Source organism: Mus musculus, chromosome 8 (genome assembly GCF_000001635.26).
Source record: "Mus musculus strain C57BL/6J chromosome 8, GRCm38.p6 C57BL/6J".
NCBI lineage: Eukaryota > Metazoa > Chordata > Mammalia > Rodentia > Muridae > Mus > Mus musculus.
Window position 1 is genome coordinate 25,010,255 of NC_000074.6, and position 13,649 is coordinate 25,023,903.

The window sequence follows — 13,649 nt, forward strand, 5'->3', positions numbered from 1 at the left end:
CAGAGTGAGACCCTGGTTTTGGTTTTTGTTTGGGTTTTTTGATGTTGTTGTTGTTGTTGTTTTGTTTGTTCGCCTGTTTTTCTTTTAAGGTATGATGTTCACTGGTTTCCATTTTAAAAGATTTTTTTGTTGTTCTTGTTTTATAGTTTTGTAAAACAAATGTCACAATCAGCTGTAGTTTTGGGTATTTTTAAGGTTTCAAAATTAAAGCACCCTGAGGGAAACTCAGTATAGGACACACTACTCTGACACCAGCTTCTCTCAAAGACCGAGGGGATCCGCCTCTGCATCAAACCATGCACAAAAGCCACGCACAAAGACTGAGAGTCATTCAAAAGTAACACACACTAACTACACAGGAATCCTCATTCCTATTTTTTTTTCAGAACTCCTGTCTTATCTCTGGTTTCTTTCTTATCTCCTATTCACACCCTGCATGGATCTTTCTCTAATTCATGCTTCCTGTGGGAGCCAAAACATCATTTCTCTCATATTACTGTAAAGGAAATGCTTTTAACCTTCATCACACTGGGCTGGAAACTCCTCGGTTGTGGGTTATCCTGTGCATTCTGTGGGGTGCACAGTAGCACCCCTGGCTCCTACCCTCCCAAACCCAGCTAGCTCTGACAACCAGAGTGTTCCAAATGCCTGCGGTGTAGTATGCAGTACTACCTCCAATTAAAAACCAACCCTCTTGAGTTTTTTAGGGTTTTTTTGCTTTTTTGTGGATGGGGGTGGGGGGTCACAAGGGTGGGGAGGTGGACCTGGGAGGTCCTAGAAGTGAGTGTCATGGGGGCATATGTGAAAGTCCAAACAATTAATAAAGATATTATGTTGGAAAAAAATTACTGGTAATGCTAGGTGTCATGGTGGTTTAAGCTTTTAATCCCAGAACTCAGGAGGCAGAGGGAGATGAAATCTGTAAGTTCAAGGCCAGCCTGGTCTATATAGCAAGTTCCAGAACAGCCAGGGCCATGAAGTCAAAAGACTGTCTCAAACGTTTTGGTTTTTTAGTTAAAATTAAAACACCAGGAATAAACATTCACAATAAAAGTAAAGACCTTAATAAACTGTGGTGCATACAAACTTTGATATTAGAATTTGAGAGAATACGTATACGGTTAATATAGCGACAGGAGGGGACACGAACTGAAGAAAAACCAAAGGTGACCCAGAAACTTACTCTGAGACCTAGGAAATGAAAGGGTGTTAGCAGTTCTTCACTCCCCAGACTCTCTGGGTCCTTTTATGCATTTCCAAGGAAGTCTAAGCAACTGTGGTAGAGAGAAATATCTTTTAAAGAATTCTGCCTAATTACAAGACAAACAAACGGGAGTGCCAGGTCAGGGTGAGCCTTTCTTCTTTCCTTCCTGCTTATTACCTAGACAAATAGCCACCTTCATGTACTTTCTCTATAGAAGATAAACCTTCCACATTCAGGCTGAGTGAGATAATCCTTTGCCTCAAGTACTGAAGGGAAATGACTGTAATTAGACCCTAACTGCTATTGCCAACTATGTATCCTCACCTAGTCACAGGACCAATCCCAAATAAATGTATTTCCGCTACTACCTCCTTCAAGCCCAGGGTTTGATGTAATTTCTGCTACTGTGTTGTATATTGTTACATGTCTTAAGACTTATGCATCTTTACTTATCCATCTTTTAAAAAAAGAACATTCATTCTGAGTTATATAGCAGAGATCCTATCTCCAAATAAAAAAACAAATGCTATTTGTGTCTCACAGTACCCCACTGGGAAAAATTCCAACCATTTAGAAAATGTAATGCCCTTAAGAATTTAAGTTCCTCCAGAAAGGAATTTAAAGTGCTGAGAAAGAGGGAGCTACTTCCTATGAATATGTAAGCACTTGATAAAATGTATCCTCAGTCAATAGCCACAGTGCCCCCCACACATACAGAGAGAGAGAGACAGAGAGAGCAAAATGTATCCTCAGTCAATAGCCACAGACACAGAGAGAGAGAGAGAGAGAGAGAGAGAGAGACAGAGACAGAGACAGAGACAGAGACAGAGACAGAGAGAAAATGTATCTTCAGCCAATAGCCACAGACAGACACACAGGGAGAGACAGAGAAAATGTATCTTCAGCCAATAGCCACAGACAGACACACAGGGAGAGACAGAGAAAATGTATCCTCAGCCAATAGCCACTGACAGACAGACAGACAGACAGACACACTTCAGTCAATAGCCACACAGAAAGAGAGAGACTTACAGTGAACCTGCTTTTTCAAATTAACATTTTTTTCCCACAAATCTGCAGGCCCCTCAAACATTTTTATCAGTAACACCAAGCTCTCCTCTCCAAAGTAGGATTGGAGGTTTTAGGTCAAGTGTAATTGTGACACATCTGACTGTGCCACGCAGGTTTATAAGCAGTGGGCTCTGCCTGCCTGGGGTTCTACCAAAAGGAAAGGGAAAAGTCATGCTTAAGTGAGTTACACTATGAAAAAAATCTCATTACAGGAACAATTTATGAAAGGGAAAAGAAAAACCTATTTAGAAACCGAGTTTGTCCTACAATATAACTTGTTTTGTAGTGATTTTTTTTAACTTTTATGTTTTTTTTTTTTTTTAACTTCCTACTAAGTAAGTTCCGATAAAAGCAACAAATCCAAACGTAACAGCACAGCTAAGCACTGACCACTAGCTCTCAGAGGGCAGAGGCAGGCAAAGCTCCTGTGAGTTGGAAGCCAGCCAGGGGTAGAAAAAGAAACCTTGTATCTACAAGGAAAAGGAAGGAAAGGGGGAGGGAGGGTGAAGAGAGGGAGGGGGAGGCAGAGAAGAGTGTGGTGACTGAACAAGTCACATGAATTCCTCAGGCTAGCTCCCTTACTTATTCTGTTTTTAATAATATCTATCTTGGGGGTTGCCATACAAAGTAACAAGTTTCATCTTGGCATCCTCATAAATGTCATTACAGCTTGTGCTCATCCACTCCTGTCCTCCTTTCTTACTCTTAAAAGATGGATGGCGAGACAGGAAGTTGGGAGAGCAGAGAGGCAGGTGAATCTGGGCAGAGTTTGGGGATCACATGAGGGTGGAGATAGTCAAAATACACTGTCTGAAATTCTCAAAAATTAAAAATGCCACAGCATCCCATATATAATCACCTTGAGGAAATTGATCGACTAAAACAGATCCCATCTCCCATCACAACATGAAAATGATCTCTGAGCACATAAACCAGGCAGGGCGATCCAGCCTTAGCTGGGTCCACTTCAGACCCTTCAAAGATGACAGTAAGGACAGTTGTTGCAGTGCCAGCAAGGGCTAGAGTCACTCCAAGGCGCTAGGGTATACACAGTGCCAGGTTAACAAGGAAGAGGAGGTATCATGAGGTTAACTACGTCCCATCTTTATGTCTCTCACTTCATGTTACCCCTTAGGAAATCATCTGAAACCTTCTACAGCAAACCATAATATTTAATAACATATAAATAAATATACGCCAGACATGGTGGGGCACACCTTTAATCCCAGCACTCTCGAGGCAGAGGCAGGCCAGCCTGGTCTACATAGTGAGTTTCAGGGCAGCTAGAGCTACACAGTGAGACGCTCTCTTGAAAAAGCAAAACAAGCAAAAGAACAGATTTGAAACCAAATTTGGGAAAAGCAAAATATAAAACTAGTTTTCAAAGACCAGAAATTTTGTACCTATCAACCAGGTATGTTTTCACTTACTACTTAGAAGTTTGGAAACCAAAATATCTTTAAGACAACATTTTCTTTTATAACATGGATAAATGTGTTTTAATCTGTTCTTTCCAAAATACAAAATTAGCTTAGATGTTCAGCAACAAAGAAAGGAATAGAGCAAAAGGAGTACATACGCACAGGGGAATTCCATTCAGTCACCAAGAACAAAATGTACCCTCAGCAGGAAACCCGGTAGTAGCACTGGCAGCTACCATGTCAACTGAAATGTATTTTCTCTCACATATATGTGACATAAGAGTAGAGACAGGATGATGGGAGGGAGAACACGAGCTGGGCATGGTGGCTCACGCCTTTAATCCCAGCACTCGGGAAGCAGAGGCAGGTGGATTTCTGAGTTCGAGGCCAGCCTGGTCTACAAAGTGAGTTCCAGGACAGCCAGGGCTACACAGAGAAACCCTGTCTCGAAAAACCAAAAGAAAAAAAAAAAAAAAGAAAGAGAACACGAGAAGAGAATGAGCTAAGTGAAAAAGTACCATGATAAACACACATGACACTGTCCTAAGAAAACCCATGATCTTATATACTGATTTTAAAATTAATTTTAAAAATCTGCAGCCATATGAAGATGAGACCTAAGTTCCTACGATTATATCTACTTCATTTTCCAATTATTCACCATGAGTGAGTTTTCAAATTCATCTTCTTTAGAACACCAGTGTTTCTAAATCATTTTTCGTCTACATATTGTATTTGCTATCTTATGCAAGAAAAAAACAAATCAAGAGGTTTCAAATATCTGATTTCCTTATATTTGTTGATCCCGGAGGTTTGTTGTTGTTGTTGCTGTTTTTAATCATTTGAATCCACTACTCAGAAATTATTCTGTACTTATTCTGGACACAATACTATAAACAACAGTTTAAAATCCTCCTCACACCAGCTTAGCTCCCAACATGGCTAATGGGAGGATGTCCCAGTTCATGCTTTAAACATCCTGTATTCCAAAAACTCAGCTGATTTTGGAAGATCATTCACTTCAGGAAATTTGAGTTGACTCACAGCCCCACCGCCAACACCTCAAAACCTGGCTCCGCCTCGCTCTCTCCACTCTCCTAGAGTCCAACCCCCATAGTGTATTAACCTATTAACCAACACTCTGATGGTCACACTCCTTAGAAATCTTCATGCCCCAAACCAACCTACAGGGTGACTGTGACTCCCTAGCTTAGCACAGGTCTCATCCGTGGTGCCAGTCCACCTGGCTTTCCCTCCCAGGATCTCTTTCCACAAGCTACCTAACCACACATTAACACTCTCACCCTTTTCCAACAAGTTGTTTTCTTTTATAACCACTTACTCTTGGAGGGGGTAAAAATAAAGCTCCTTATGTTTATAATGGATCCCTCCACTCTTTTTAAGTTGAAATTCTCTCACCCTTTTAGCTCAGTTCAAAAATCACACTTTCAAAAAAGGAAAAAAAAAAACCACACACACACACACACACACACACAACACCAAAAAACAAAAAACAAAAACAAACAAACAAAAAAAAAAAAACCCTTCAGCATCTCTCCTATATCTTAGTCCACATGGTCACCCTTTAGATCCTCCAAAAGCATCAGGAATGGGTTTCCTTCCTGATGAAGGCTGGATAGATTTCCAAAGCGAATACTCATGCCTATGTGAGCAGCTGGCCCATTGCAGCAGCAACTGAAGAACACAAGGATATTCCATTCATTTTTATGCCCATGTGTAACAACAAACATATACATGTACTAAAAATATAATCTGGTTTTTGCTGGCAAACACAAGAAGTTAGAGATTATTAAAATTTCAGTTCCTTTCATAGCGATATTGTTAACTAGAACAGCACGTTTCATCAGACACGTCCTGGAAGCATCCCATTGAAAATTTGTCAGTATTTATAAACTCCAGGAGGACGCTAACTTAATTAAAAAGGAGAAAGCCAAAGACAAGAAGCTGTAATTAGTTTCGTGAAGGTCAGCGGTCCTGAACTCAAATCTACACTCATCACCTTTGAAGGCAACAATTTTGTAAAGCCTTCTATTGTCCATAGTGTTCCCGGAGCTCAAAGAGATAACTAAGCCATGCAAACACTAATTTAATACAAAGGATGAAATAAATAACTTATTTCCAGGAAAAAAAGAACCTAGTGTGTTCCCATTCAGTTTCATCATCCACAATATAAATATCTTACATATTTACGGGAAGTTTCACAATTCAGATGTGCTGGCGAACAGTAATTTAATTCTTTCCGATAATCCCCTGGGTTAAACAGAGCAGAGATTCTTTGTCCAGATTTAGATAGATTGAACTACAGGCTCTAGAAACGTAGCGTTTCGTTGATTTTATTATTTTAAGTATCCTTACTAACAAAAAAAAAAAAAAAAAAAAAAAAAAAAACGGCCCAAGGAAAACCCGCCCTCTTCTCCATCGGGATCCCTGTGGACCTACTGCTGAGTCGTCCAAGACGGCGAACGTCAAACCCCAAATCCTGATAGACTGAAGCAAAAGTTCCATCTCCCAGCCCAGAGCTGGTGACAGCCACTCCACCCGCAAAGCACTCGCTGCAGCCCGGGAGTAGCGAGCGCACCGCCACAGTGCAGCCGGCCGCCGGCCACCGGGCTCCGGGTCAGCGCTGACAGGGGAGCCGGAGCCCAGGGTCCGCCTCGCAGCCCTCACCACCCAGCACTCACTCCCCACAGCACGGTTCCCGTCCGGCACCCACCTGGTCGCCCGGCCTCGAGGACTGGGCCCAGCAAGCCACACGCCAGCAGCCACCTTAGTCGCAGAGAGGCAAGGGGCGAGAGCGCGCGCGGCCCCATAGCGAGGGCTTCGGCAGGTTCCGCTCAACGCGCGGCCGCCGCCTCCGCCCCTTCGGTCATCCTTGCAACCCCGCGGGGGCCCCCGGGCTGGCGGGGCGCTCGCCCTCGGCGAGCACGCGCGCGGCACTGACGCAGCAACCCCCCCCCCCCCAAAAACCCCGCCCCTTTCCCGATCCCGCGGCCAGAGGCTGACGTAGGGAAAATACAGTCTGGCCAACCCACCGGCGGCCGCCGCCGCCGCCGCTCCAGTTCGCGCCCGGCTGTTCCGCCCCTCCGCCCGCTCAGCGGAGACTAGAGAAGGTAGGAGGGGCTGGAGGGCGGGGCTAAGGGAAGCTCCACCCTCCCTCCGCTCCGTGCAGCAGTGAAGGGTCTACTGGAGGGCGGAGCGAAGCCAGGCCACACCTTTCCCCTGGCCGTTTCTGATTGGCCGTAGTGGCAGGCGGAGCGTCGAGCTGCGCACGGGTTGGCTGTGGAACGGAGGGTTGCGTACCCGACGTAGAGAGAGGCCTGACAGCGCCGGGCTCCGGTGGGCCGTGGCGGCCTGGCTTTGTTTTTAGGCCAGGTCTCTAGGACCGGCCCCCGGGAAGATGGTGCTGGGCGGCTGCCCTGTGAGTTACCTATTGCTGTGCGGCCAGGCGGCCCTGCTATTGGGGAACCTGCTGCTGCTGCACTGTGTTTCTCGGAGCCACTCGTTTAATGCTACGGCCGAACTGGATCTCACACCCTCGGGCGCCGCTCACCTCGAGGGTCCCGCGGCCTCAAGCTGGGAATACAGCGACCCCAACTCGCCAGTCATCCTTTGCTCTTACCTGTAAGCTGCCGGGACGTGGCGGGCGGACCTAGAGGGGGATCGGGCCAGGGATAGCTGTTGGTTGTGGGAGCGGAAGGCTGCTTCCACCTCGGGGAGGTGATTCCGGGACTGGTGCCTCTCAATTGCCCTGCCACAGAAAGCAATTAAACTGTGTGTTAGTGGTAGATACTGGGAAGGAGTAATGTAGGCTACAGAACCCTTCCACTTCCTGCACCCTTTCTGCTGCCTTGGTTACAGGATGAGTTCAAGGCCAACCAGCCAGCCTGGGTAACTTGTCTCAAATTTAAAAAAAAAAGAAAGAAAGAAAATTCAAGGGCTGGAAATGTAGCTCAAAGGTAGATAGCACCTCTAGCGTATCCAGTTCCCAGTACAGAAGGAGGAACAGATATTAAAAGAGGAACGAAAATAGCATTGCGTGCGGACACAGAAGCAATCGGCAAAAGGCACTGATGAAAAATCTTACTGATTTGCAGACCCGACGAGTTCGTAGACTGTGATGCCCCAGTGGATCACGTTGGAAATGCAACTGCCTCCCAGGAGCTTGGTTATGGTTGTCTCAAGGTGAGGATTTTGTTCTTTGTACAGGCACCTTCGTGGGAAGCATGGCCGGGTGCTGTTAAAGAATTACAGAAGGGCATACAGACAGACTTGATTTTTTTTTTTTTTTTTTACAACTTCATCCGTATAACTGTCGCTGGAAACATGACAAAGGTTTTAACGGCTGAAGAGCACATTTGCTTTCCTCAGGAACCAACCATGCCTGTGCCCAAGCCACCCAAGTGCAAAGACCAACCTGTATTGCTTCCTTTGACTGTTGAAACTAACAAATTAAAGCCAAGACATCGACTGTACTTTCAAAGCAAGGCTTTTCTTAACAGAGCAGCAGCAACAACAGCAAAGCCATGCACTTTGTAAAGCTGGTGCTGAACTGGCCTTTCTTGGTTACACACGCACTTGGAGCAAGTTCCTCATGCAGGTGACAGCCGGCCTGCACCATATCCGTTGGAAGTAGCTAGAGTCTGTCAGTTATGATTTTATTTGAGGATAAAACATTCCAGAGAAGCCAGTAGTATAGCCTTAAAGTGAGTGCATCTAACTTGGTCTCTCAAAACCCAATGAAGTTTGGTTTGGTTTGGTTTGGTTTGGTTTGGTTTGAGTTTTGTTGTGCTGGTAGGTTGGTTGTTTGTCTGTCTGTCTGTGAAAAGGTCTCACTACAGCCCAAGCTAGCCTTAAAACCAGGTTCCTCTTGCTTGAGCCTTCTAGCGCTAAGATACAGGTCTGCATCACTGTGCCTAGCACTAAGATACAGGTCTGCATCACTGTGCCTAGCACTAAGATACAGGTCTGCATCACTGTGCCTAGCACTAAGATACAGGTCTGCATCACTGTGCCTAGCACTAAGATACAGGTCTGCATCACTGGGCCTAGCACTAAGATACAGGTCTGCATCACTGTGCCTAGCACTAAGATACAGGTCTGCATCACTGTGCCTAGCACTAAGATACAGGTCTGCATCACTGTGCCTAGCACTAAGATACAGGTCTGCATCACTGTGCCTAGCGCTAAGATACAGGTCTGCATCACTGTGCCTAGCGCTAAGATACAGGTCTGCATCACTGTGCCTAGCGCTAAGATACAGGTCTGCATCACTGTGCCTAGCACTAAGATACAGGTCTGCATCACTGTGCCTAGCACTAAGATACAGGTCTGCATCACTGTGCCTAGCACTAAGATACAGGTCTGCATCACTGTGCCTAGCACTAAGATACAGGTCTGCATCACTGTGCCTAGCACTAAGATACAGGTCTGCATCACTGTGCCTAGCACTAAGATACAGGTCTGTATCACTGTGCCTAGCACTAAGATACAGGTCTGCATCACTGTGCCTAGCACTAAGATACAGGTCTGCATCACTGGGCCCAGCTCATACTTAAGGAATTTATGTTACCACCTTAGCACTGTAGACTCGACACTATATTATAATGCAGGGTTGAGTTGTGAGAAAACATTTTTGCCACCTCAGACACAAACGAATAGGCTTTGTAACACCACAACCAAGAGGACAGCTCTTAAAGTAAAGAGATATTTTAAATACACTGAAATTTTGCCCTCTAGGTAATTGGTAAAAGTCTGACTGGCATTCCATAACGGTAACTTAGTTGTGACTATTTTAATTAAAAGCTGAATGTATCGACACAAGATTCAAACTCTGCCTCAGCCAGGGTCCTCAAGGACTGGTAACACTCAGAGGCTGTGAGAAATGAACACTCCTGTTCTCCAGTCTCACGCTGCTGAGACAAGGGAAACAGTGGGAAAGCAATGATAAGGTACGAGGGAGACTGAGTGGCTCTGCTTTCTCTGTTGGAAATGAATTAAGTAAAGGGTAGAACTCTGATTCTAAACATTTTTACTGGAGCTAACCTTATACTGGGGTAGACTACGCAAACCTATCACCATGTGTGGCTTAAGTCCTCAACCTGATGATAGTCTGAATTATTTTCTGATCTTATTCTTTTACTGTAAATATGCAACAGAGGTTCTAATACTCGCTGACATGTCAATTTCCATTCCAAAACTGCTACATTATATGCCTGTTAATCCAGGATACTCAAGCCATTGTATACGTCTCTGCAGCTTGTTTCTGTTTTACTATATACTGAAGAAGCCTGTCGAAAAGAAAGGTTTACTTAAAGCAACATTCACTTAGGATGGACTACTAAGTCACTTGAAGCATCTCTGAATTGCATGCTTTTGACAACTTTACCCACTCTTGCTAGAATTAATACAGAACTGAAGCAGCTTCCATTGGTGAACATGAATGTATGTTTCTGTTACTTTCTCCACAGTTTGGGGGTCAGGCGTACAGTGATGTGCAACACACTGCAGTCCAGTGCAGAGCCCTGGAGGGAATTGAGTGTGCCAGCCCCAGGACCTTCCTACGAGAAAATAAGCCTTGTATAAAGTAAGCGTTCCTTTGTTCTTGAACTGTGTGTGTGGTGTATGCTGGGATTTAAACCCAATCCACATAGTAAGCAAAGGTTCTGATAATGAACTACACTCAAACTAAGGGTTACTTTGAAAGGGGCGCTTGGCTAGAGGTACCAGTTGGTGGTATGACTTTTTATTTGACGTATTGAAGACTGCATATGCTTCCTCCTACGTGCAGCCCACAGACTGAGGCACTGTGATTGCAACAACCAGGAGGAAAAGTTGTGGGTTCAGAGTCTTTCGGTCTGTCCCTCATTCTCAGCTTGCAGGCACTGGGCCAAATGATGTAGCTTCAAAACCCTCCTTGTGTTGGAGTTTTCCCTTTATTATCCTTTGAAGGGCTGGATTCGTGGAAAGATATTGTGTGAATTTGGTTTTGTCATGGAATACTTTGGTTTCTCCATCTATGGTAATTGAGCTGGGTATAGTAGCCTGGGCTGGCATTTGTGTTCTCTTAGGGTCTGTATAACCTCTGTCCAGGTAGTTGGGAGTCACCTGGTGTCATTGCTGGTAATCAATCCTAGCACCTCTGTAGGAGAGCACCAAAAGTGCTCTTAACCTTCGAGCCATCTCTCTAGGCCCCTTTTTATTCTTGAGTCCCTTCATATCTTAGCAAGTTTTTGAGACTCGAAGCCAGTGGTTCTCAGCCTGTGGATCATGATCACTGTGGGAGATGGGGGAGTCGGTCACATATCAAATATCCTGTATATCAGATATTTACATTACAATTCATAACAGTAACAGAATTACAGATATAAAGTAGCAATGAAAGTAATTTTATGGTGGGGGGGGGGGGTCACCACAACATGAGGAACTGTATTAATGTGTGAAAGAATTAGGAAGTGTTTAGGTTTGGTCTTTTGCTATGTATTGTAATGCTAAATACTGGCCCCCAAGGCTTGGTTGCTCTCAGAGAATCCACAATGTGACCTTGCTCTTTAATTTTAAATTGTTGTTTAAATAAAGATGCCAACAGTCAATAGCTGGGCAAGAGAGACACAGGCAGGGTCTGGGGTTCCCAGACTTGGGGTTAGAGAACCATGAGGAGAGAAAAGACGGAGAGAGGAGAAGACACCATGGGGTAAGAACCTTGAAACCCTGGCCGTGAGGGCTGGCCAGCTGGAGCTCTGAGCAGCCCAGACAGAACATGACAAATCATATTGTCAGGTTATTGTCAGGGAACTAGGCATAACAGCATAGAGGGTAGATATCTGCCTAGCTCTAATGCTTTTTAAAGCTTATTATAAATAATAAAAGCTGTGTGTCTTTTATCCAGGAACTGAATGATCAAAGGTGGGGTAGAAGCCCCTGACTGAGATTAAATATTTTCTACAACAGGAAGGTCTAGACCAACTAGAGATAGGGAGGTGCTTACAAGAGTCTATTATAACATCGTTAACTCTGATTGTTTTATGTTTCTGGCTGGGGAGAGAGCTGCACATCCCAAGACTAGAAAATTCTAGTGTGATCAAAGGACCTAGTCAAGAGAATGTTCTTAATATGCAAATTAATGTCCTGAGCCATCTGGTGGTAGTCAGCCCCAGGAAACTACTCCTTTGCCTTAATCATTCCAGGGTCAAGTGTCAAGCCATTGAGGCCCACACTTAAAGCTGCTGAAATTATTCCAGTAGCCAATCCTAAATTGCTGATCTGTCCTGCCTGGCTTTTCTGCAAAAACCCCAGCAAAGTTATGACTTGGACCTATCCTGTACTCCTATCTTCTGACCATCATGTTCTTCTCAGGCCTCCCAGCAGGGCAATAGCCATGCCTCCTCTCTAGGAGCCATGAATGCCATATTTGTCTGGCCTCTTTACCTGAGGCTCTTTTGTGTCCCCACCCCCACCCCCATACACACTCCCTAGTAGCCACATCTGACTGAATGCATCAGGAGCAAGCCTGACCCTGGCATGAGGCCTTTACACTGCAGTCAGCCACTGCACTTCTATTATGTTCCGTTGAGTTTCTGTCTCCCTCCCTTCTCCAGGTACACTGGACACTACTTCATAACCACGCTTCTCTACTCCTTCTTCCTGGGATGCTTCGGAGTCGACCGCTTCTGCCTGGGCCACACTGGAACAGCAGTTGGGAAGCTGCTAACACTTGGAGGACTGGGGATCTGGTGGTTCGTTGATCTTATTCTGCTCATCACTGGGGGGCTGATGCCTAGTGATGGCAGCAACTGGTGCACTGTCTACTAAGCCCTGCTGCTGTCCTGCGCCAGCAAGGAAAGCCAGTGCTTGCCTGCCAAGATAATTACTACAAGCTCTGAACTCTCCTCTGAGCATCACCATCTTCTCTTGGAGGAAGGACCGACCAAGTTTTTCACCCCAAATCTTAAGCTTGCAAACTAGAGTGACAAGCAGTATTGTGGAGTCCCGTCGTACCCTTCCTCACATACACAATCTCAAAGAGCAAAGCTGGTGACTTCTCTCCAGAGATCATCGTCAGTGACGTTTCTGTGTGGCTGGCTCTTCAGCCGTTGGAGGCAGGGGGACCCACCAGGATAAACCAAGTGAGTGTTTATCCACTCACAGCCTTTCGTGACCCTACATTTCCATGCACAGGTCAGAAGCTGCACCAATGAGAAGTCTTCAGGCGATGTAGAAATGACTGTGGATTCTAATACACACCGAAATTCTGACTGAGAATTTAAATTGCAGAATAAAGTTTTAAAACCTAGCCTGCTGTGTGAGTATTTCAGTAGAGAATGAGGCTCAAAAAGTGGTTTTGCTGAAGGGTAAGCACTGGAAATGAAAGAGTTATGGTGTGAATATGAGATGCTCCACCCCCACCCCACAGTCTCCGGTATTGGGGGCTTGATTGCCAGCTGACGGGCTTTTAGAACGTGAGTGGATCCTGAGGACTGATCTGATCAGTGGATTATGGTGCTGTTATTGGAAGGTGATAAAGAGTAGGAAGTGAGGCCTAGTTGGAAGGAGTAGATTACTGGGGAATGGGGTCACCGTGGGGCTACGACTTGCCCAGGCTCTTCCTGTCCACTTTGAGATGAAAAGTCTGATCCCCCACACACTTATACCATGGTGTTCTGCCCAAGCCATGGAGCCGGCCAACCACAGACTTAGCCTTCTAAACCTGTGGCCAAAATAAAGCCTGCCTCCTTAAGCCATCTGTGAGGTATTTGGTCATAAGAGTGTGAGTCTAATACAGCTATCCTACTGAGCCCAACCGGACTGTTGTCATTCTAGAGATGGCAATTTCCTCTCTCCAATTATGTTTTAAAAGCCAACAATGGTCAATATGTATGGGTTAACAGACTTGTCCTAGTCCTTAGTATTTTCCAACTTATGGACCCCACATTTTA

At 45.1% G+C, this 13,649-nt stretch overlaps 2 protein-coding genes across 4 annotated transcripts in view; one reads left to right on the forward strand and one right to left on the reverse strand.

Moving 5' to 3' along the window:
- Positions 1-6,786, reverse strand: part of Adam9 (a disintegrin and metallopeptidase domain 9 (meltrin gamma)) — a 67,430-nt gene extending 60,644 nt beyond the window's left edge. For 2 of the 3 annotated variants that reach the window (NM_007404.2, NM_001270996.1), the window contains exon 1: positions 6,431-6,668. In NM_007404.2, coding sequence (NP_031430.2) covers positions 6,431-6,527 — 97 coding nt within the window. In that variant the 5' untranslated portion in view covers positions 6,528-6,668. Of the gene's footprint in view, positions 1-6,430 lie in introns of all 3 variants that reach the window. The other variant, XM_006508986.4, reaches the window with a different exon arrangement.
- A 170-nt stretch (positions 6,787-6,956) lies between these two features.
- Tm2d2 (TM2 domain containing 2) lies at positions 6,957-13,006 on the forward strand. The gene is made up of 4 exons (NM_027194.3): positions 6,957-7,338; positions 7,812-7,899; positions 10,185-10,300; positions 12,312-13,006. Exons 1-4 carry the CDS (start codon positions 7,115-7,117, stop codon positions 12,523-12,525), a joined length of 642 nt encoding a protein of 213 aa, NP_081470.2. The 5' UTR covers positions 6,957-7,114; the 3' UTR covers positions 12,526-13,006.
- Positions 13,007-13,649: the final 643 nt, after the last annotated feature.

What these genes read in the sequence shown, in the direction of transcription:
- Tm2d2 (NM_027194.3), top strand. Translation starts at nt 7,115, where the DNA reads ATGGTGCTGGGCGGCTGCCCTGTGAGTTACCTATTGCTGTGCGGCCAG. An exon ending in TTGGTTATGGTTGTCTCAAG is followed by an intron (nt 7,900 to 10,184) that starts GTGAGGATTTTG and finishes CTTTCTCCACAG; the next exon opens with TTTGGGGGTCAGGCGTACAG. An exon ending in GAAAATAAGCCTTGTATAAA is followed by an intron (nt 10,301 to 12,311) that starts GTAAGCGTTCCT and finishes TCCCTTCTCCAG; the next exon opens with GTACACTGGACACTACTTCA.